This window comes from Watersipora subatra, chromosome 8 (genome assembly GCF_963576615.1).
Source record: "Watersipora subatra chromosome 8, tzWatSuba1.1, whole genome shotgun sequence".
Classification (NCBI taxonomy): domain Eukaryota; kingdom Metazoa; phylum Bryozoa; class Gymnolaemata; order Cheilostomatida; family Watersiporidae; genus Watersipora; species Watersipora subatra.
This window is the reverse complement of record NC_088715.1, coordinates 51,456,176-51,479,435: the sequence shown is the minus strand read 5'-3', so window position 1 is coordinate 51,479,435 and position 23,260 is coordinate 51,456,176. Positions and strand designations below refer to the sequence as shown.

Genomic DNA, 23,260 nt, shown 5'->3' with positions numbered 1-23,260 from the left:
AATTAGTGTTTCTCGCAATGGCAATACTACGAGATAATAAGTGTTCCGTTGTGGTTTTTTACACCCAAAATAACTTGTCTGTTCGAGAAATTTCAACAAAGTTAGATATTCCAAAGTCTAGTTTCTAATATTATCGAAAATTGGGAGAAAACTGCATCAGTGAAGAAACATAGAGCTGGAAACTCTGGTAGAAACCACAATTGAAAACTTATTATCTCGTAGCGTTGCCATTGCGAGAAACGCTAATTTTGTCACACTGATAACTTTCAATTTATACACAAACTGCAGACAAAAGTGTAAATTTTATGCAACGATTGTGAACATTACGCTCTGAGTAAAGTCTACAAATCATTTGAAGTCCATTGTTAGCCAGAAAAGCTCTCTAATTGATGTACTAAGACCTGGTGATAGGATTATACGCCTATTATACAAATTGGTTTAAAATACATTATTGCACCCTAAAGACTCTTTCAAATGGGATTAGTCATTTATAATTAAGTAGCTTCCTCAGAGTCTGAGGATTCTATTGATATATTACTTTACCACATTGGGATAAAAAACTAATGTTATAAAATGAAGATATGACATTCAGTCAAAATTAGAATTTGGAATTAGGCGTCCCAACTATTTTGGCCATCACTGTATATAATCACAATATATATCGCTGGTTCCAGATGAATTGTCTTTCTATCAAGTTATCTTAATAATTATGTGCTAAATATGTTGTATAAGACAAGTTGTCAAACAGTTTCCAATAGGATGGTGTTTCCCTATGTAACATGAATTGATTGTGAGTTTTGTGTTGGATCGTGAAAAATTGTGGTTGAGTTGGTATAGAAAGTTTTGCTTGCCTTAAAATTTGACTCGCTCAGATAAAGTAAGTATGATATTAAAATAGACCATTTTATGCCGATTGATAGCGGTCTACTATTTCAGTATTGACATGTCGTCATCAACAGAAACATCTACACTATCAGCTGCAAATGAGAACAATGAAACATCAGAGATCAAGACTGTCAAGGCGACAGAGCGTCTAAAGGAGGCTAAAATATTTAAAATTATAGTTATTGGTGACTCAAATGTAGGAAAAACGTGTCTCACATACCGATTCTGTGAAGGAAAGTTTCCTAACAAGGTAGAGGCAACTATTGGCGTTGACTTCAGGGAGAAAACTGTTGAGATTGGTGATGAACTATTGAAGGTAATTGGCTTTCTTTTTATTATTTCAAAGTCGCTTTTACATGAAGCAACTCTTTGGGTTAAAAGGCACTAATCATTAACCCAATATTTTCTCATAAAATGGCTCAGGTCGCACACTAAATCTTTTTTATTAATTTGTGCTCAGTGATGTGTCAGGAAACTGGTAAACCCGACAATTAACTATAAGGATAGTCGCCGTCTTAACTCTATTAGGCTTAATGGTTGTTGAATTCTTGTCCAACAGTCATTGACTAAGAGAGTCACTTAAACTTTGACTGATATGAATAGACTACCCTTAAAGAGACCTTGAGAGTGTCTACAGCCCATGCAAATTGTGTTGGATGATGGGATCCTTTGATACGTTTTAAGAAATCTTCATCGTGATTGAAGCATCAGTAGCGCCGTTTAAATGATTATGAATCATCGTAATCTATTGTTGACAGACTAGCACCTGTTTACAGTAGTCCAGCTGCATGACAGCTCTTTGTTATAACCAAGCATTGTATAGGCTCTTCCCTAGATAATTAATATTGACTCTTATTGACCAATCTTTTCAGCTCCAGTTGTGGGACACTGCTGGGCAAGAGAGGTTTAGAAAGTCCATGGTGGGTACTGTCAATATTAGTAACTTAATTTCTACACACATGTTAAGTCTTTTTCAACCGTATTGCCGTTAAAGATCACTCAGGTCATATTTTAGAAGATTGTATCAGAAAATATATCTTTTTTATCATTTGAAATGTTTTTTGTTGATTTAGGGTTTCTGACTGCCAGGATGTTTCAAGATTAAAATCGGCAAAACTTAATCGCCGTTGAAACAATCAGAAAAATAAGACCTTTCTAAAAATGACATCAGTAGTCGTACTTCCTGAGTGTCCTTCTTGTTATGACATCGGTTTTTACATTCAAGTTGTGGTGTTAAGCGTCTCGATTGACATATTTTATATTGTATTTTTTAATGATTATTAGAATAAAACTGTGAATATAGCCTCAAAAACATTACAATAGATGTTTCAAGTGATTTAAAGATACATTGTAGGATGATTGGAATATGTACCATTGATTTCATCTAAATGACTCGTCTACGTATGAATACCTGACGCCGATCAGACTTTATCATTCATCATTTATAAACAATATTCATGACTATTGACATCATTTTTCGAGAATTCCAGGCACATATTTTTTTCCTGAGCATATTAATCGTGATCAAGTTTTGCCAATTTTAATCGTGAAACATTCTGACCGTCAGATCAAGCAACACAAGCAACACGTCAGTTTTGCTTGTTGATAGAACAACAAGCAAAACCTCAAATGATAGAAAAATATCTATACTTGTCGATAAAATATTTGAAAGTTTTTACGATAGTAGCCCTTTAACCGCAGTGAATTTTCTGTTTTAATTTGCTGTATTCATAGTTTACTTTAATACCGACATTACTCTAGATATCAGGGAAAAGGGTCATGTCTTATTTGGCAGAGTTTAACTGGTTTTGGAATATGATTAGTAAGTCTTTTATCAACATGCTCGCAAATATCCACTAAGTATTATTCAAAGGTGGAAGTGTTGTCTGTTGAGTTTGAGGTATTTGATGTTCTTTACTAGGTGCCACACTATTACCGAAATGTACACGCAGTGGTCTATGTTTATGATGTGACCAAAAGAAGCACATTTGATAGCCTCACTGACTGGCTGTCAGAATACAATAGACACAACTTCAATCACGCCAAGGTGCCCAGAATACTCGTCGGTAGGTAGAGCTGATTTTCTTAGCTTCTCTCTTACTTTACATGTTATACTCTCTGCTCTACTCTCTTGACTGATTCAGGGCAACATTTTTGTGTTCCTTTTTTCCCATTTATTTTTCAAATTACCCATCATTTTGCTGTCTTTTCACTATTTTTTATCAACTTAATATTTTATAAAAAATTTTTCATCTTTTCAACCCACTTTTTTTTTCTTTAACCAAACTTTCTCCATTTTAACTTTTCTGTATTCCCATTCACTCCTTTTTTTCAATTTAGATGCACTCTTTTTGTTTATTTTTTTCTATTAAATTTTTCCCTTTTTTATTTAATTTAAAAATTTAATTTCCATTAAATTTAAATTTCATGTCTTTTTCCATTAAATGTACATGCAAAACGTGAATTATTTGAATATGCACTTTATATGCGAACAGTGCACGAAGCCAATAAGGTAATAGAAATCATGATGAAGGTGAGTGCTGTCAATAGAGGAAATAATAAAATAGTGATTTGCTCATCAAAGCAGTGTGGCAGCGTATCAAATGTGTCACTTAATCTTATACAGTGATGCCTGGAGAACTAGGAGTAGGAATATAACACTTTAAATGATGTTTTGGAGTGTGTTTGACCTTGAGCACAAAATTTTTCACACATCAACTCTAGATAGGTGTTGAGCTCTGTAATGTTTGCCATATACAACCAATCAGTACAGGGTTCTATCCATGTATATATAATATGGAGGCAGGGGCATCGACTTATTTGCTTAGTTATTTGCTTGACTCATGAAAGATAACCTAAAACTTAAATTTCGATTCATTGTTTTTTGTCATGATTTCATGCAACCTTTTTTGGCCAAAATAACTTTGTTTTAGGAAACAAGTGTGAACATCCAGAGCTTTCCGTTGTGCCTACTTATGAGGCGCAGAGGTTTGCTGACATGAATGGCATGCCCGCATTCGAGACCAGTGCAATGGATGACAGCAAATCCGACCACATAGACTCCATTTTCATGACTCTCGCTCATAAACTCAAGGTATTTACTCGTCTCCTGGTTCGCTCAGCGGGTGATGTTTTAGTTATGCGTGCATTTGATTTGTAGCTATATTCGTAGGCAGCAGCCTATGGTCACTTTCAATATTTATTTGACAGGAATCAAAACCCATGATGGGGTCAAAGTACGGCTCTTCACGGAAGCCACAACCTAATACAACAACTCTAAGCTACTCTCCTATTGGTCAAGAAAAGAAGAGCAGTTGTCCGTGCTAAGTCTACTGCCCTTTCTACTCTTTTTATACTGTGTAAGTTGTTTTTAATTATAAAGTGAATTTTCTTGAATATTTGTCATTTATTGAACGAGGAGTCGTGTGCTTTTTTGCTGCCAACATCAGACATGTAGCATCAAGGAAAATTTTTCCATTAGGTAATTTATTGAATTTAAACGCAAGTCATTGTACAGTAGGTGTTCCTACAACGTAAATAATTCGTTCCAGGAAAGTTTACCTTATAGGGATTTTACGTTATAAGAACAGTAAAATACAAGTAATTTCCCTAATCCGTTCCAAGATCTTTCCAAACTCACCCCTTTGGACATACAAAAAAGAATAACTTTAGTGAACTTTTTTAATTTGTGGGTTGTACCGTAACTGCGGGATTATTAGTTTGGATTGACAGCTTTTTTCCTTCTGATAATCAATCTGATTGGTTTTATTAACCATTATTTGCTGTAATTCTACAACAACTTGATGAGGCGAGCACATCTTTGACATTCATTCACAACGATTTGCTCATTTTTCTAAACAGCAAAGTGTACTCTGCAAAGTAAAACTAATAACAAATATTTTATACGTCTACAAAAAAGCAAAACAACAAAATATTTTACGAAAACAGTACTACGTGTTCGCCGTCAATCTGTACCCAAGGGTCAAGGTTAAAATAAAAGAGCGCCATCGACAATACTCCAACTTATTACATTCTCCTTGGTAGACTGACGCTGGAACACCTGCACCAATCGATCGCCTTTAAGTATTTATTAACAATTGCCCAGCTATCCTATTCTCTGTTTGTCGACACATCTGTCCATCTATCACGATGAACTAGAATGTTGCGAAAAGGGTATTTATAATAGGTATAACGCTATAGGCACGTCTTTTTCTCTTTTGTGAGTGTGGCAAGATAGATTAACGTTCAAATCAAATTTGAGAATTTTTGGTACTTTACGTTATATGGAAGTTTTTACGAAGTAGGAAGCAGAAACTTCACATAAATTTTTTACGTTATCTGGAATTTACGTTATAGGAGTGTCTACTGTATTTAAAACTTTTTTCATAAATCTGCATTTCTAAGCTAGTTAACCCTTCAATCAACTAGTGGAGTTTTTTAGACAACTGACTTTAATGAACTTTAATAAAGTGCCGTTAGGTTTCATGTTTCTAATAGGTGCGCGTTACTAGTGCTCATGTGTAACTGCAATGAGAGTGGCCATTAGCAAACAGTGGAGAGATCAATGTGAAAACACGTTTGTTTGGTTCCATTTAATTGATATAGTGCAGACAATCTTTCATTAACTGTTACAGTTGTATGTCTACCATAGAGTAGTGCTATAAATTCATAGAAACGTTCTACAAGCCAAGCACCACCAACAGGCAATAGTAAAGTGAGGCATGTAGGAACATGAAAATATAGTAATGTGTGTACTCACATCACATATTTGCCTTCCGGTACAGAAAATTTTGTAATTTCCTATCATACTTTCCGCTAGTATTCTTGCAGAAGTAAAAATTTTGTAAAATGAGTATCGGCAAAGAAAGATTAATCCATACATTGCATAAGGCATCGTTTGAGGTCATGCATTGTATTTAAATGAAGTAACAAAACGAAAATTAGTAGTTTGATATTTTTGGACATTGAGGAATGTTCGACGACCGCTACTAGCTTACAGTTTCTCTATTCGCTTATAACTTATCAGCTATATAAGTTGATAGCTTCTATTAGTTGCTTAAAACTGTCAATTTGGCTGTCGTGACTTGAAACCTTACCAACTTCAACTTTACCAACTGATGCGTGGTAAATAGACTCGTTATGCTTCAGTGCCTGTCGTTAATGCCTCAAAAATGTTTACAAAACATTTTGCTATAAATGGAGTTGATAAGGTTTATTACTGCTGTTTAGTGAGACTTCATCCACTCAGATAAGCAATACGTCTGATCTATCCCGCTAGGGTCTGTTATAGAAGAGTGCTTATACAAAAGCTGTATTTGCTAATGTCTGCATAAATTTTGAATTTTGGAGAAACTTTCTGTATAACTTTTATGCTAAACATCCACATTCCTGTTCCTAATTCTTGTTTCTTGTTGGGTGTCAACAGATTTTTGTGACAAAATTTTTGCAATCGTTCAATGTAAAGCCTGGTTCCCATATACGTCGCAAAGCACCTGCGACAGCACCACAAGCTATTAGCAGTGAAATGGGAACCTATGCTCCGGGTACCGCCGGTAGTTGCCGGCGGCAACGCAATAGTTTAGCGCTTTTTAAATTTCGCAAAAGGCCGCGGGCAAAACCTTCCCAAAATTCACTGTACAAGTGAAGGTAACCATTATAGAAACGGCATGGCGAGCGAACATTTTATTTGATTACGTGATTATGTTTAGCGATTTGTTCACATCTGATATGTGAACAGATGCCGCCTAGCGTCGCAAGCGTTTTGCTGCGCAAGTTACCGCCGGAGTCTCGCAATCGATTTGGGCACCAAGCTTTAAGGAAAAAGTTTTTGGTTGTGAAAGCATTTGCATCTCTAATATCTTTCAATCTGTATTTACTTTGGCAAGTTACTTGTTATGCAAATCATACTAACTACCATTACTCATTGATGAGTGGGGGAGGCTCTGGAATCCCTAGCGATGACTAAAGAATTGCTGAGCAATGGGCTATTGATGACGCCAACATGTGATTGCGGTTATCCGTGTAGCTATTCAAGGCTTTATGAAATCTTTATGCTCCACTTGAAATCACTACAGTCAGTCTTGGAAAAACACTGCCTAAAGGTCCGGCCACACGTAACGAATTCTTCGTTCAATCTGACCGAATCCACGAATTTCACAGAATTCACAGATCTATTCTGCCGAATATCATAGATTCGTCTGAGCTGTGCATGCACACCGAATTCGTTACCGAAACGCGTTTAATTGGCTAACCAATTTTTTTTAGCGAGCACGATTCTAGTAGCTTTGACAAGTGATATAGTCCAAGACACGTACGACAACACACAATAAAAGTATCACCGCGATATGACTTGATACATACGACGCAACTGCCTATATGCGCTAGAGATAGCGACTGTTTTTGCGACGGAGCTTTTGCTGCATAAAAAAAGAATTATTATTATTGAAAAAGAAATAATTCATAGCTTCTAAAACATCTAAAAGAAAATTCTGGATACACAATGAGAAGTTCCTGTCATGGTGAACCAACGAGAGAGAACCAACAATAGCGCATATAGGCCGTTGCATCGTATGTATCAAGTCATATCGCGGTCATACTTTTATTGTGGGTCGTCGTACGTGTCTTGGACTATACCACTTGTCAAAGCTACTAGAACCGTGCTCGCTAAAAAAATTGGTTAGCCAATTAAAAGCGTTTCGTTAACGAATTCGGTGTGCATGCACAGCTCAGACGAATCTATGATATTCGGCAGAATAGATCTGTGAATTCTGTGAAATTCGTGGATTCGGTCAGATTGAACGAAGAATTCGTTACGTGTGGCCGGACCTTAAAGGCCTGTTCATGCTATATCGCCGTACTTCAAGGTTGACGCCACAATACTTCGGTAATCGTTGATGATAACCATGTTCACATCATCACATACTCATCCGCATTTGCATCAGGAAATATTCCATGACGTAGTGTTTTCATCTATCTTTTTAATTTTTACGAAGAATCCTCGGTTTTCGCATGCTAGAATAAAAAAACTAGTCCCGCAGCGACTATCATAAATGGATATATATGAATAAATCACTCTATCAGCGTTCGCGAATTACCATCGCCGAAATGGTTCACATTTAAAAGGCAGTCGTGGATGCTTGGGGGACCGTCAGAAAAGTTTGAAAGCTGCAAACTTCTTTGACGTATCGTCTTTGCCTTGGCAATGCATCGGTTACTGTGCACATGGTCATTGAATAATCGCCAAGAGGGTGACATCATCATATGGCAATATCCTTCATTTTTTCATGACGTAATTTTATCGTTGTCGGCCATCTTTGTAAACAATTTTATCGTCAAAAGCACGAAGCTTTTGCAATAAATGTTTGAAAACGATGCTTTTGTTTGCAATTTACTTTATTATAGTATCAAAACAACACCAAAAAGTGCTATTAAATAAAAGAAAAACGATCGTTTCTACCAATATGGCGGCTTTTTCGTGAACGAGCGCATGTGCAAACGGCTGGTTGACGTCCAAAAAAACCATAGATAGTGCCAGCCTTTATCGACAGTAACCATATGGTATATGTCTTTATAGACAGTAAAGCTTGGTTCCCATATATACACATCGCAAAGCACCGGAGACAGCACTACAGTCTATTAGCGGTGAAATGTGAACCTACGCGCCGGGTACCGGCGGTAGTTGCCGGCGGCAACGCAATAGTTTGGCGCTGTTCAAATTTCACAAAAGGCCACAGGCAAAACCTTCCCGAAATGCTCTGTACCGGTGAAGGTCACCATTATAGAAACGGCATGGCGAGCGAACATTTTATTTGATTTCGCGATTATTTTTAGTGATGCAGCTTTTATGTGAACAGATGCCGCCGAGCCAAACGTCGCAAGCGTTTTGCTACACAAGTTACCGCCGGAGTCTCGCAATCGATATGGGAACCAGGCTTAACCAGCCTTTATCTGTTTGAAGGAACAGGCAGTCTCGGACACACCACTGACATGGCTGTATAAGTTACCTTGGTCAAACTCGTAACTCATTAGAGATGTAATAACAGATGTAATATATGCTGTACTAACTGCCGATTGGTTTATCTTGATATTGGCAGCCATTTCTGTCTCAGACTAGAAATTAGTTGACAATGATGTGATTAACCCCCAAGTTTTCATCATCTGTAAGATGCAAATGGCAAAAGTTTTGTTATTTGCAAATTTTTATCAATATTTCATGTTTGCGAAAGACAGAAACGTCGGATGATGTGCAAGCTATTCCATTTTAAACATTTTCCATCCTTCAGTCATTCCTATTTTTACTGCGTGCTGCTGAGCGACAAAGGAGCGCGTCGCTGAGACCTCCGTCGTAGAGTTTCTTATCATTTTTAACAGAGCGCCCTGGTTAATCCGTAGCATGCAAATATCTATTGAAACGCTTATCTTTGTCAGGTTAGAGGTAAAATTGTTAAATATGTTTATTTTGATTGTCAGGAATTGAAGATTTGACAAGCCCGCTGTAGATCAAGCCTTCGCATGCAAGCAATTAGCTTAAAAACTAACATAGAATTGTTATACCTGCAGAAATTGCCTCACCACTATGCTCTACTAAAAACTTATCTATCAGTCATTCCATGCCCTATACATTTATAGGTCTTTGTACTAATCTTTGTATACTTTTCATGGTTGTTCTTTGTAAAACAGTTCATATATCAAGGTCACCACACGACCTCAAGGTCATCTTATTTATACTATATATTTCCTGGCAGTCATTGATTCCATGTGCTATGCGCTGTTGTTCCTTTGTAATATTATGGAGATATGGTCATACGTGATGCTTTTACTTCCTGTTGTTTTAATTTTTATGATGTGTATTGTGCATTTCCATTGAGCATCAGCTATTCTTTCTGGTGTCTAGTGTTTTGAAACTGCTAGTATTTCGTTTTGTAACCTGCTATAACCTCATTCTATTTGTGCAAGTAAAAGGCGTGTGTTTATAGTCTAAGCTTTTGCGTTTGGTTTCTTATCCCTGCAGGGTTGATGTTATCCTGTGACCACACATCTAATACAGTATCTGCATGCATCTGTATTTACCTTTCTTCTCTCAAACCATATCAAGCTCTGTATTGCGATGTTCGTATGTCTATAAATATGACTAGTAACACAAAACATGATTGCTAAAACAAAAACTAATTTTATATGCATATACAGTTCGATACGTACTATTATGTGTCGTTGTGTAATATAATGCACAGGTCATCATATAATATGACATACATCAACAGGTTGATGTATAATATATACATCTGCAGGACGTTGTGTAGTATGACATACATCTACAGGTTGATGTACAGCATGATGGACGCATAAAGTTTGTTTCGGTCAGGATATGTATTTACAGATTTATATGTAGGACGACATACACCCACAATTTGTCACAAAGTAGATTCATATACAATGTATATGTATTTTGACACATAGTGCAGCATGCTCTATGATTTGCATGCATAGTCTATCCTGTGGTATAGTTTATCTTAAAGGTTGACTTGCAACAAAATTCACATTACAGTTATTTGATATGAAAAGATTCACCATGTCTTACTCTGCTGTGTTGTAGGTGCAAAATATGTGGAAAGGTGATTACAAGCTCTTAAAAGCTCAAAAACGAACAGAAAATCGCAGCCACAAGAGACCTCCGTAGTTTGGATTCCCTTTCAAAAAAACGGCTCAAATGTGATGTAGTTGTGAGAGATGGTTTCTGTTTACACTTTCTTGCAACCTTATTCGTCGAAATATTTTCACAATATACTTCACGCATTCAATAAAACTATGTCTATTGTTCTTACGCGTCTGTTTTATTGTCATTGTAATGCTGTCACTTTTAGCACTGACATCTTATAACTTACCGTAAAAAATCGTTAAACTTTTTAACCTTAGCTCGAAGGAGTACATATCATTGTCAGATAATCATGACGAGCCTGTTGGTCACTTGTGATAATCGAAAAGTGCTGCAAAAATTATTTGCGAAGTATTGGGTCACATGATCAGATTACGACTTGACGATTGAATAAAGCCGAAACAAAACTGTAAAGTAGCGAGCATCTATATTTGATACGGGGTCTTCGGTAAAACCCGAAGTGTTTGTCTTAAAATAGTACTACGAAAAGTTTTATATTGAGCTTTTTATTGGCCTTTCAATTCACGTGAGAACATACGTGACAAGACGATAACCAAATTTCGTGGTTACGTCATCGAAATAAAGAGATTCCAATCTACGACGGCTTTTTGTTTTTGAGCTTTTAAGAGCTTGTAATCACTATTTCCACATATTTGGCACTTACAACACAACAGAGTAAGACATGGTGAATCTTTTGATACCAAATAACTGTAATGTGAATTTTGTTGCAAGTCAACCTTTAAAGAACGCAGTTTCATCATACGGTTTGCGATTTCTAAATGTACATAAGTTGTTACATTATCAGACTTTGAGTTGCAATATTTTGCAAGCTTTGAAATACCGAGATATTTTGCTCCAAGGACTTAACAGTCAATATTTACTGATGTGAATTATTTTCCTAAATAAACTTTACAAGTGTACAATTTACGTGACAACAAAAATGGCAACTAATGAGTTTTTTTATATCGATTAGGTGGTCCTCACAATGTCCATGGTACAAATTCAATTTTGGAGTTAACAGTTCACCAGGTGACTTTTTACATATAGCCAATTGTACGAACCCTTTGGAAGTTTTCTATAGTCATCGATTAATGCCTATAACTACTTATTATAAGAAACCTCAATACGCATTGTATCTGCAACACTGGCGATTTGTCACATCCAGAACCTTTCAAAACTATGCAATAAGATAATAGTGGTACATATAAATAAATAATTACCAGGGAGATTAAATGAGTCACATGATGGAATAACTGCAGACCCTGGAATGTTTGGCACACAAAGAGTAATCACGATAAAGGCCGACCAATTGACCCCTTGTATTTTAACTAGAGAGGCTTTACTTATCACAGCATCTTGAAGTAAATTGTTACTAAGCAATATTTGTCCTTCACATAGATGACATGATTGGCCAGACCATTATGCAACAGCTTCTAACAGACCGTGGCAGTTGATTATATAACGCATAGAAGAGCTTCGTGACTGCTTTGTTATTGAGATACTTGCTTCCGAATACTTATGTTAAACAATAAATTAAGTATTTAATTTTGTTGTCTGTTCTGGTTGCACTTAGCTTATTATATAACACTCAGAAGAGGCTTATGGCAGCATTATTGAGATACGCTGTTTCATAGTCATTATAATTTACATAAACCAGCACACAATGCACATGGCATAAACTCTACTTTGGTTTGTTTTTGTTTGAACAATTTGAAAAAAAAATATAACTTTTATGAGTCAGTTAGCAACTACTCAATTAATATTGACATGTCAATATTAATTGAGTTAACATAATTATTACCATGTTAATTGTTAACCGGGTAATTAATTACCATGTTAATTATTAATTAACATGATAATTATTATTTATCATGTTAATAATTAACATGTTAATAATTAACATGTTAACGTTATTGGTTAGGTTTGACATGTCAACATTAATTGGGTCGACATAATTATTAACATGTTAAAGTTAACATTATTAGTTAGTGTTGACATAGTTGAGTTGACCACATCATTATCATGTTAATATTAGCGTTAATATTGACGCAATCAACGAGACTCAGTATTTAAAACAGTACAAGACGAGCCATCAGCAATGTGACAGTTTATTTTTAGGCAGAAAAAGTTTTTAACGGCACAAAAACGCTAATTTGATAAAAAATAAGCAATTCTCTTCAACTAACACGTTATCACAGCAAGAAAAGGTGCTATAGATTCTCACCAACTCGCTATTTTCTTTCAAGTGAGTGCTTTTTATTTGATACAACTATTTTTACCAAAACATTTTGCTGCCACAAACCTCTTGCTGTCGGGATTATTTCGAAAGTTTGTTTCCATTCTGGCTAATTAGTGTTGTTGTCACTAGTATTCTGGGAAGTGTAATAACTAACTGCCGGATTATTCTAAGATGGTTGATTAACGTAGTAGTGGGAAGTGGGGCCGCTAAGTAGAGTGTCAAAAGTTTTATTTCTGTTCAAAGCATTTTTTTCCAATCTTCAACCCTGGGTTTGGACATATGGATACAGCACTTATAGTAAAGACTAAAGACTAGCCGAATTGCCGGTGTTGCACGGGTATTAAAAACAGGTTATAAGCAGTGACTGGTAATGTAGTTGTCGGCTATTTTGAGTATTAGCTAGTATACATATTGCTAAACTTACTAATAAGAGCCGTGAGGGCAAGCTTTAGCTACGTTGCCAGTAACACAGAGTCGCTATGCATATTTTAACTCGGATAATGACCATCTGACCAATGAATCTATTGTATCCAGTGAAGCTTAGTAGGTTAGCTTTGTTGCCTTGTAAAAGGGAGGTTCCGAAATTAAATCCTCTGCTATATGGATTTCTCATTGTTAGGTTTTAATTGCAATAACTGGACGCAGTGTGCACAAAAAGATAAAAATGCAAACACTGATATTATATACGTATAGATGATTATAATTTACTGTCTTGCTAAAGCAAATCTGGCTATTATAGTTATAAATGTAAAGAGTGACTGAAAGATCGTAAACAATTGTCATACAATAGAGAGACGTATTAATTCATAAGTTCCATCAGTGACTAGACAAATACAGTATTCTCAGACAGTTTTGCACAAAATGCTTGTTCTTTGCTCACCAGGCTGTACAACACATACCTGCCAATGACATGATTACGTTCTTAAGATCCAACCAATAAGCGAATCCATTATTAAACGAACTTAAAAACTATATTGATAAACATTATACTTGGTAGTAAGCTAATGTATTGCATACATATAGTATACTAGCTGTGCCTCTCGGCGTTGCCCGGGTATTAAAAATCAGCTTATAAACAATGAGAAGTGATGAGAGTTGCCTACCGCTTGCTCACCTACCACTATTAGCCTGGTACATTTCCAATGGAAAATTCCAGTAAGCTAGTTTCTAGCTTACTGGAATTTTTAATTTCCTAGCTAGTGCAACGCTTCTAATGACAGTAAGCCATGACGTTGCATTGCGTAAGCATTGTCCAGCTCAGCTATTCTAATAATAGCTATAGCTGGAGGGGCACACATAATTTGAGAAATACATATATAGATTTACACTGTACTTCTTCACCTTTCCTGTTTTTGTATTGATTTTTTTAAGTGTAAACTTTTAATATACGCATTAAATTTTATTTGTTCTTTTTAACTTAACTTTTGTGTGTGCGCGAGCATGTAAACAAATATTTGGCTACCATAGGGCACATGCGGTAGATGTTACATAAATGAGAGACCAGTTGTGACCTACTGTTCTAGAACATTCTAGAACATGAACTGTTCTAGAATGCGTTACTTGCAAATGGTAAGTTGGAGTTCAGTTCCTTAAAAAGCCCTCTGTTGATGACAGGAATGACATTTCACCATAAATTGCTTTCTGCAACTTGGAGTGTTTCCAGTTGTCGAGTCTACCTTGTCACTGCACTCAGACATGCCCAGCCAAGATCACACAGCCATTGTATGTGCAAAAATACTTTTAAAAGATGCACACAGCTTCTGGTTCCAGTAAGATAAGCCGCAGACAGCAGCAAAAATGTTCACATTACATTAAAATATAAATAGATTGTTCTGAGAACGTTTCCATTATTTACAGGGATTTCGAAGGAAGGTTTTACAGAGAGCATTTATGTTATAGGGATTTTACATTATACGAAGCGTAAAATCCATATAAGTAGCCTGCTACGCTCCAAGATCTTCCCAAACTTACTTACTTAGGCCCTTCAAATAGAAAAAACTAAATGTAACTTTGCAATTTAAAGACTACCATAGCTGTGGTATTATGAGTTTGTAGCAACAACTTTTTTCCTTATCTATACACCGTATATAAATCTCAGGGTCAGTCCGTGATTCGGTTTGCCTAGCTATGGCTATTAAAAAATATTAAAATTGAAAAGCTCGCTTCGTGCTGGATTTGAACCCATGGAGACTGCAACAGCAAGATGTGAACCACGCATTTAACCACTGAGCTACACAGTTCTAAGATTTCAATTGCTCTTATCGTATATAATATAACCTTTTCTCGATTGCACACGCTAAATAATGTATTAATGGATACACTGCAGCTACAGGTTACGATGTCCCTGTTATAAAATATTTTTCGCCTGACTATGAAACACGATGCATTTTTGTCATCGCCATACTAGAGCGAATTTGTTTTCCGCCATACGATATCAACAATGATTTCTCTCAAAATTAAAATTTGGTGATTGTACTGATTACGACGAATTACAAAAATGTTGATATGTTATTTTCCCGCTATCTCAGTTTAGCGTTATCCCTTGTGGTGAAAACAGATTCGCAAACAGAGAAGTGATAAAATTTTAGTTCAATGTTTGAAGTTTACTAAAATACATACTAAAACTTCTTTCAATTATGTTTTTAGTAAGCTTAATTCATCTATGTTAGATTCAGTGTTTATGTTACGCATCTGTCTTGAAGCTATGAACTCTGCTCGTAGTACATTGTAATATTACATTTTCTAGCAGATCATAACCACAAAATGCAATGAACCTTATTAACTATAGTTAATAAGGTTAAAATATTGTTTTCTTTCAATTTTTAATGATTTTGATGACTTTTAGCAGGTGATGATAGTATTAGATAATTACTATGGGTTTCTGAACCACTCTTTACGTCTATACGATATTTTTGCCTCATGATGCCAACACTGAAACGAACTAAAATCATACAATTATTGTATATCAAACAATTTTTCGTTGTAATCGTAGCAAAGCAGACTATATTTAGCCATTATTTGCTAATGATTTTACATTTAAACACCTTCACATATATATTTTTCCTCCTAATTTATTTCAAAAAACACTTTCATGGTATAAACTTTAAAAGTTACAGTTGTTTGAAAACCTTTACAATTGCTTTATTTTTTTTCTTCATTCATTTTAACTGCACAAAAAACACTTTTCTCATGATATGAAGTATAAAAGTTAGAATAGTGAAAGTTGTAAATGTTAAATAAAAATAATTTTTTTGTCCAAATACTTTTTTATTACACAGGCAACACTCGACATTCAGTAGTCACTTATATACTTTTGGTTTGTGGTTCATGAATATGGTAATTTTAGGTTAGGTCAAGGGAAGCGTTCAATAGCAGTTTAAATAAGATTTTTTCCCTTTTATTCTCCACAGCAAGGTTTATGCTATAAACATAATCACAAAAATATGGCACCTCTAAAATAAAAAATAAAATGCATATAATAGTTACCACAAATACATTTATATGTCATTTTCTCTTTCAAGTGCAGCAAGAGATAAAATCATATAAAATATCATGAAATATCAATTTGCAGATAATTGATTTTTTCCCTTCTTTTCCACAGCAAAGTTTAATCTGCAAAAAAATTGTGTTTGCCTAAAAAAGTAAAAAATAAAAACCATAGAGAAAAAGAATACTATTATTGATTATTGATAATTATGTGATTCCCATTATTCAAATTGTTTTTGCAAACTTGCAACGACTTGACGCTTTACAATATATGGAAAACTTACATAAAGTCTTTAGAGTTTACGTACAAGAAGGTTTATGTTGTAGGGGCAGTGAGAAGTTTACAGAGCTGCTAGAAAAGGGGAAGGAGGAATATGGGTTGGTTTGAAGGAGGCTGGATAGAGATTTGTAAAGTCCTAGAAATAAAAATACATGTAGAAGCTCATGAAGCTTAACTTAACATGTTAATGTTAAGTTAACACTAACATGATATTAACATTAACATGTTAATAATTAACACGTTAATAATTATGTCAGCTCAATTCATGTTGACATGTCAATATTAATTGAGTTGTTAACAACTGACTCATAAAAGTAAAGATTTTTTAAAATTGCTCAAACAAAAACAAACTCAAGACAAACAAGACATGTTTATTCGATGCGCATTGTGTGCTGGTTTATGTAAAATATATGACTATGAAACAGCGTATCTCAATAATGCTGCCATAAGCCTCTTCTGAGTGTTATATAATAAGCTAAGTGCAACCAGAACAGACAACAAAATTCAATACTTAATTTATTGTTTAACATAAGTATTCAGAAGCAGCATACCTCAACATCAAAGAATTCATGAAGCTTTTCTAAGGGTTATATAATCAACTGCTCATCTGGTAGAAACTGTTTCATACTGGTCTGACCAATCATGCCAGCTGTTTGAAGAACAAACACTGGTTAATGCCAGCTTAGTAACAATTTACTTCAAGATGCTGTGATAATTAAAACCTCCAGTTAAAATACAAGGGGTCAACTGGTCCAGTCCATTATCGGGATTAATCTTTGTGTGCCAAACATTCCAGAGCCCCAGCTAGTTATTCATGTAATTTCCCAGGTGCAATACTTACTAGCCCAAGGGTGTTATTTATTCGCCACCAATATTTTGTTGCATGGATCTGCGAGGTTATGCTGGTTAAAATTAGAATTACATGCAACAGTATGCTGGCAGTCTGGTGTCCTATGCAAGTTTGTCAGATGTAATAGCTATGCATACAACTATTCTGGAATGCCGAAAGGGTTGGATTGGTGCTGTTATTGGAATGTCGGACTACCCTGCTGTAAGTCATCAAAATACATGGTTCAAATCCCGCACACTGCAATCATTTTCCTCCAAATTCCAACCGCGGCTTCGGACAAATGGACAACCATTGCTCTTATTATAGTAAATATTGCAGCTACACCGTGTTGCGAGGTTTTTTAAAATACATAGCTGTAGGACAGAAACCAATGAAAATATATTTTAAGAGCCATTCAAAGGGTTTTCATGACTGAACGGCCACATTGTAGGAACTGTTAACTCCAACATTGACTTTTTTGCTTGAAGTTGTGAATCCCATCAGTAGCTGCCACCATTAAGTTAGGTTTCATCTAAACCAGTAACGTGTAGGGCTAACAGAGGAAATAGTCATTTTAAATGCACTGCTTACAATGAAATATTTCTCACACTTAGTGTGTGAATGGATAGATTGACAGATGCTACCATAGCCATTTGTTTTCTGTCCAAAAAGACCGTTCCAGCCTAGTTGAAACAATATACTTACATGTAATAAATCTATGGAGTTATCTACCCATCATCTTTTACAAGGGCTGCTAATCAAAATACAAGCTGATATTTTTTGTCCGCTCAACACCCACCCCACCTAGGGCACTGCTTTACAAAAAACAGAATGTTGAGCTAAAGTGGTTCTCAAAGGTCTTAATGAACCAATGTCTCTAAACAGTGAGAGAGAGAGAGAGACCTACCTCTGGCATACTGTTTTATGACCAATAGTGTATGAAAGAAGCATATATATCATATAACGACTAGAGGTTATAAAATATTTTTATTTAGAAAAGCTCATCTGGATGAGGACAATTCTATTTACAATACCAAAAATACTGAAAGCAACTTGGTATCTAGTTAATCATGCAAACTGCAGCTTCTAAAAACATCAACAGCAACAATAAAACACCCTGTAATTATTGATTTTGCACGTAATAGGAACCATGTTGCTGGCACGATCTGAATTAAGACAATCTACAATAAAAAAATTTCTAAAGGGAAACTGCATGGAATAGAATAGAGATGATTGGGCCTGACCATTCATACTAACACATGTCTTCAAAGAGATAGAGAATCAGTTTTCCGGAAGAAAGGCGCTGCAAAAGCATAAAGATAGGCCTCAGCATGTCTTTTGCCAAAAAAAGCTAATACAAATGGTTGCTGAACAGGAAATTAAAAATAAACTCGTCTGCACAGTGACGAGGTGAACACACTTGTGAGAAAACAACATGTCAGATACAAATAATAAATATACTCGCATGCCTAACAAACAATATATAAATCAGATCTATAATTCTGCATAATAGACACGCACATATATATAATATATATAAAATTATGCAATGACTGGGAAAGAATGGGCCAGGCTTTTTGTCTAAGGGTTGAAAAAGGATGCAATAAAACTGAAAGCGATGAATTCGCAAGAATATGAATAATATAGTACGGCTAGGCAAGAGAAGAGAGGGTGGCCAAAGAAATAGTGAGCAAACCAGCACAATGAATAGAGAACCACAGCAAAAACTGACTGAGAGATGGCGGGGCTTCTAGTGTCGCCCCAAGATTTGCTAAATACTAAAGGAGTTAGGAATAGGGCTTCTTCTTGACCATCAAGTATGTCCTCATCATACCCTTGCCCTTAACAGAGATGGTGTCTCGATATTCAAACTCATATCTGTCTTCCAGCATCTTAGCTGTCTCCTCTGTCACCTGAACTCGACCTGTGCATACACACCGTGTCAAATAAATGCACTCATTACATTTAACAAATGCTATAAATGGATCAGAGATAAGGTCCTGATTTGAAAAACAACTAAAGAACATATTGGAGCGTAACGATGTAACTTATATATTCTTGTACTGATGTGCCCAGGTATCTAATCCAACTTTCAGCTGGTTACTGACTTACATATTAGCACAAGAGAAATCAATTTTGCTTGTTCATGACTCACCACAGTTCTTATACAGTTCTTGTAGGTCATATAGTCTTATGGTCAAGCACCTGAACCAAATGTCAACTAGTCATTGAGTTTATGTGCTAGTCCAATTGAGACCTATTTGTATGTTCATGACTCACAACAGTGTTTACACCTCATCTGTACACAAACACCTGAACTAAGTTTGAAATGGTTATTGACTTGGACTATTTGTCGAAGCAGAACCTACTAAGTGTTACCGAAGTTTTTACACAGAAGGGATAGCAGATTTTAGCTACAAGTGATCGATTTGACTGCAGATATTGGTAAGAAAAACTAATGTTGCAATTTAAAGGTATACCATCTCACCCGCACCGTGGTCATAAACCATCAGAACAAACAGGAAACGATATCTGCAAAACACTTGAGAAAAACTGGCGGGTGATGAAACGATAAACACGCAAACATCAAGAAAGAACATACCCTTGACGCCTGTACTGTACATCCTGCTTGAGACATTCACCGTGTTTCCCCAAATGTCAAAATGTAGCTTGGAAGTACCTATAACTCCTGAAACAACTTCTCCCACATGGTACCCTATCATGAGGGTGAAGTCAAAGTTGAACATACCTGGAAGAAAGACAAGCGATATGTGATAACAGTGTGTAGTAATGCTAGTGCAAATTACGAAACAATAACTCAAAACCTTTCTAAACATGGACTTACAGAGAGAAAAGAAACGGCAATATGTCGATGCATTGCGTTCTTGTTCGGAAAATCTTATATCATTCATGTAGTTGAAAAGATCAGCAAAGGCAAGGTAAAAAGATGAAGAGCTGATCATAGCATGCGCATAGACTAACTTACAACTGTGTGAGATGCATTTAATCAGTGAACTACTGCTGCATCTCACTTATACAAACACTACAATAACAGACATATATAGACAGACAAATACAGACATATAATCATGAACTTCAAAAAGATCCCGTACAATATGAACATGAACAATATTTATCGACAAGTTACTGGGTATTTCCTTTGAGAATCATATATTAATCTTAGAGTTTATCGTCTTCCGTTCGGTGTCTGTCCAGGTATAGTGATTAGCATCTAGCAATGAGAAATCCGTATCGCAGAAAATTTGATCTAGGAACCTCCTTTTCACCAGGCGATAAATGACCACATTAACCTACGCGAGATGCAATGGACTCATTAGGCGATATAAATTGCTATATGGGTTAAAATATGCATAGCGACTCAGCATTAAATTACACGCAAACTCACTAAAGCTTGCTCTCACGGCTCTTATTAATAAGTGTAACAATGCAGATACGAGCTTACTCAAATTAGCCAATGGCAATGTGCCAGGCTAATGGCAAGTGGCAAGCAACTACATTACCTGCCACTGTTTCTAAACTGATTTTTATACTGTGCAACGCCGGACATTTGGCTAGTAATGAGATAAACATGGAAGTATTTTCACAAATGAAGGCTATTCAACAAGTAGTCAAGTGTGTTAACTCTTTTACTATGGAAATGCCTCGCCAATATTGTTTATTCTGTCAAAAATCCTTTACAACAGCTCTCTTTAAAACATACAAAAACATTCATCACAAGTCCCTAGTTGACAGATTCACCTGAAATTTTGCCACAATAAATTTAAGATATTGTGTTATCATTTTGCCAAAACAAAGCATATAGATCGCTTTTCAGTCAGTATTTACAGCAGAATATTGAGTTCTTCAAATGTTAATATCCGATTTGGAATGAAAAAAAAGTTGTCTGTTAACTGCGACCTAAATATATCTCTGCAGCTAATGTTAGTAAAATTCTTCAACATTGGACTCCAAGTATTTTTGGTAACTATAATTTTGTATTAGAAAATCAATTTGGTTTTTGCCATTTGGTCAAATTGCAAAAACCATAACTTTGTTTGTTTGCAGCTGGTTTTACTAAACTAAAAAATACATTACACACGGTTTCTATACTTCAAATGCACTGATTCTTGTGTAAAATTTTCTGTTGATTTCAAGGAATTTAAATTGACGCTCCAAATAAAAACTTTTATCTTCACAACAAAAATACTGAGTGTACATCAGCCAAAAATTAATTCCGTCAGAACCAGCAAAGAATTCTGTAGTTAGAAAGTTAGAGAAAACAAACTTGTAAGTTTTATCAGGCTGCAACTCACAGAGTAACCAACACTAAAAATACGTTTTTCATCCTTTGGAATCATACATTTTACGTTTACTGAGCAGTGTGGATAGCAGAGATAGATCATTATTATTATGCTCTTGACCCTACTGCTGCAGCAATTATCTACCCTTACATCTCAGCTGAGCCACAAAGAAAGCGAACAAAGACCATGCATGACTAGTACTAGTGACTCAGACCAAGATCTAACAAAAAGACTGGATACAAAGATAAGATAACTCCTGCAAGAGTGACTAGCGTTACCTTCATTGAAGGTATCTACAGTGTCAATAACAGCAATACAGAAGTCCATGAGTGCATACAAATGATCCTTAGGATCGGGGTTAGCGTCTCGAGATGACTGATCCAAGCCAGACGCTGCCATGAACGTGCTGCCTACAACGATATGCACTATAGGTGATCAGAACATTCAACAAGATTCCAGAGGTGCACTTGATAGTCTAAATGTGGCTAGTAAAACGCTAAACTATAGATCAACAAAACAGGTGAGATGCACTATATAATGGCAAAAGAAGCACATAAGAAAGTGAAAAACTCTGAAACATATTTTGCTAGTTTGTGACGCAAACATAATTTTACTAAAAGCAGAATAAACGTCATTAAAAATTAATCTAGAGAAATGTTAAGACTATCCATAACATCAACGAATATTCAACAGTGAAGATTTCCACCATATTAACATTTGTAGACACATGCATGCACACACCCACCCCTCACCACACCCGCTCACCCACCGACCCACACACACACACACACACACACACACACATATACATGTATATTAACAAATCCCAGTTTGTCATTGTATATGTATCTGTTAGCCTGCATAAATGTTATGTTTCCACATTTTTTAGCCGATTCTATTCCAACTTCACACGCATATGCTCAGTGCCTTTTGTTAGATAGCTAAAATATTTGGTTGTAAAATTCCATCTGGTTCCTGAGAACCAGCCACCTAAACACCCGCCTGCAGACTATCAGATTGATAATGAAAGGAATCCTGGCATCTCAGAGCTTACTACTAGTATTTACTAAAATGCTAAATAGAGTGAACTTGATACTAAAACAGAATTTCTGTGACGTACAATAATGTGTAAAAGGAAAAATCTGTTGGCAAAAGTCACTACAAAACTGTTTTGTGCAAATCACCACTTGTCACCTGAGGAGCGAGGTTGCACAAAACAGTGGTTTATACTAAGCATCCGTTCTTCCTACCCGTATATACAATGCTTAGAACCTACCTTTTAAACTTGTTTTTCCTTTCGAGAAAAAGGAACTTTGAAAATGAAAGACAAAAGGTCTTAGCTATATATTTTTTATCTATTTCTGTATCTCACTTGTTTTACTAGTGTATAGCTAATTTCGATTCAATTTTTTAAAATTTTCAAAAATGTTGTCAGTATCACAAGGTTGGTAATCATTGAGTCATACGAAGCTAAAACAAGACAAACGGGTCTATCATGACACTGTCTATAAAATTCCCACCAATTACCATATTAGGCATTGTGAACAAATACCATCACTTAACACTCACTCTACATACGTTATTGAAA

The 23,260-nt window shown here is 35.7% G+C and overlaps 2 protein-coding genes across 4 annotated transcripts in view; one reads left to right on the top strand and one right to left on the bottom strand.

Moving 5' to 3' along the window:
* Positions 1-893: 893 nt before the first annotated feature.
* LOC137401442 (putative Ras-related protein Rab-33) lies at positions 894-9,949 on the top strand. Its single transcript, XM_068087782.1, has 6 exons — positions 894-1,201; positions 1,758-1,805; positions 2,807-2,951; positions 3,819-3,979; positions 4,096-4,244; positions 9,355-9,949. The coding sequence occupies exons 1-5, from the start codon at positions 944-946 to the stop codon at positions 4,210-4,212; spliced, it is 729 nt and encodes a 242-aa protein (XP_067943883.1). The 5' UTR covers positions 894-943; the 3' UTR covers positions 4,213-4,244; positions 9,355-9,949.
* An 8,384-nt stretch (positions 9,950-18,333) lies between these two features.
* The window catches only part of LOC137402152 (adenylate cyclase type 9-like), a 38,502-nt gene continuing 33,575 nt past the window's right edge, over positions 18,334-23,260 (bottom strand). For all 3 annotated transcript variants that reach the window (XM_068088629.1, XM_068088630.1, XM_068088631.1), the window contains 3 exons: positions 21,951-22,082; positions 19,974-20,120; positions 18,334-19,295 (listed from right to left, as the gene is read on the bottom strand). In XM_068088629.1, the coding sequence (XP_067944730.1) occupies positions 19,159-19,295; positions 19,974-20,120; positions 21,951-22,082 (416 nt within the window). In that variant the 3' untranslated portion in view covers positions 18,334-19,158. The remainder of the gene's footprint in view (positions 19,296-19,973; positions 20,121-21,950; positions 22,083-23,260) is intronic.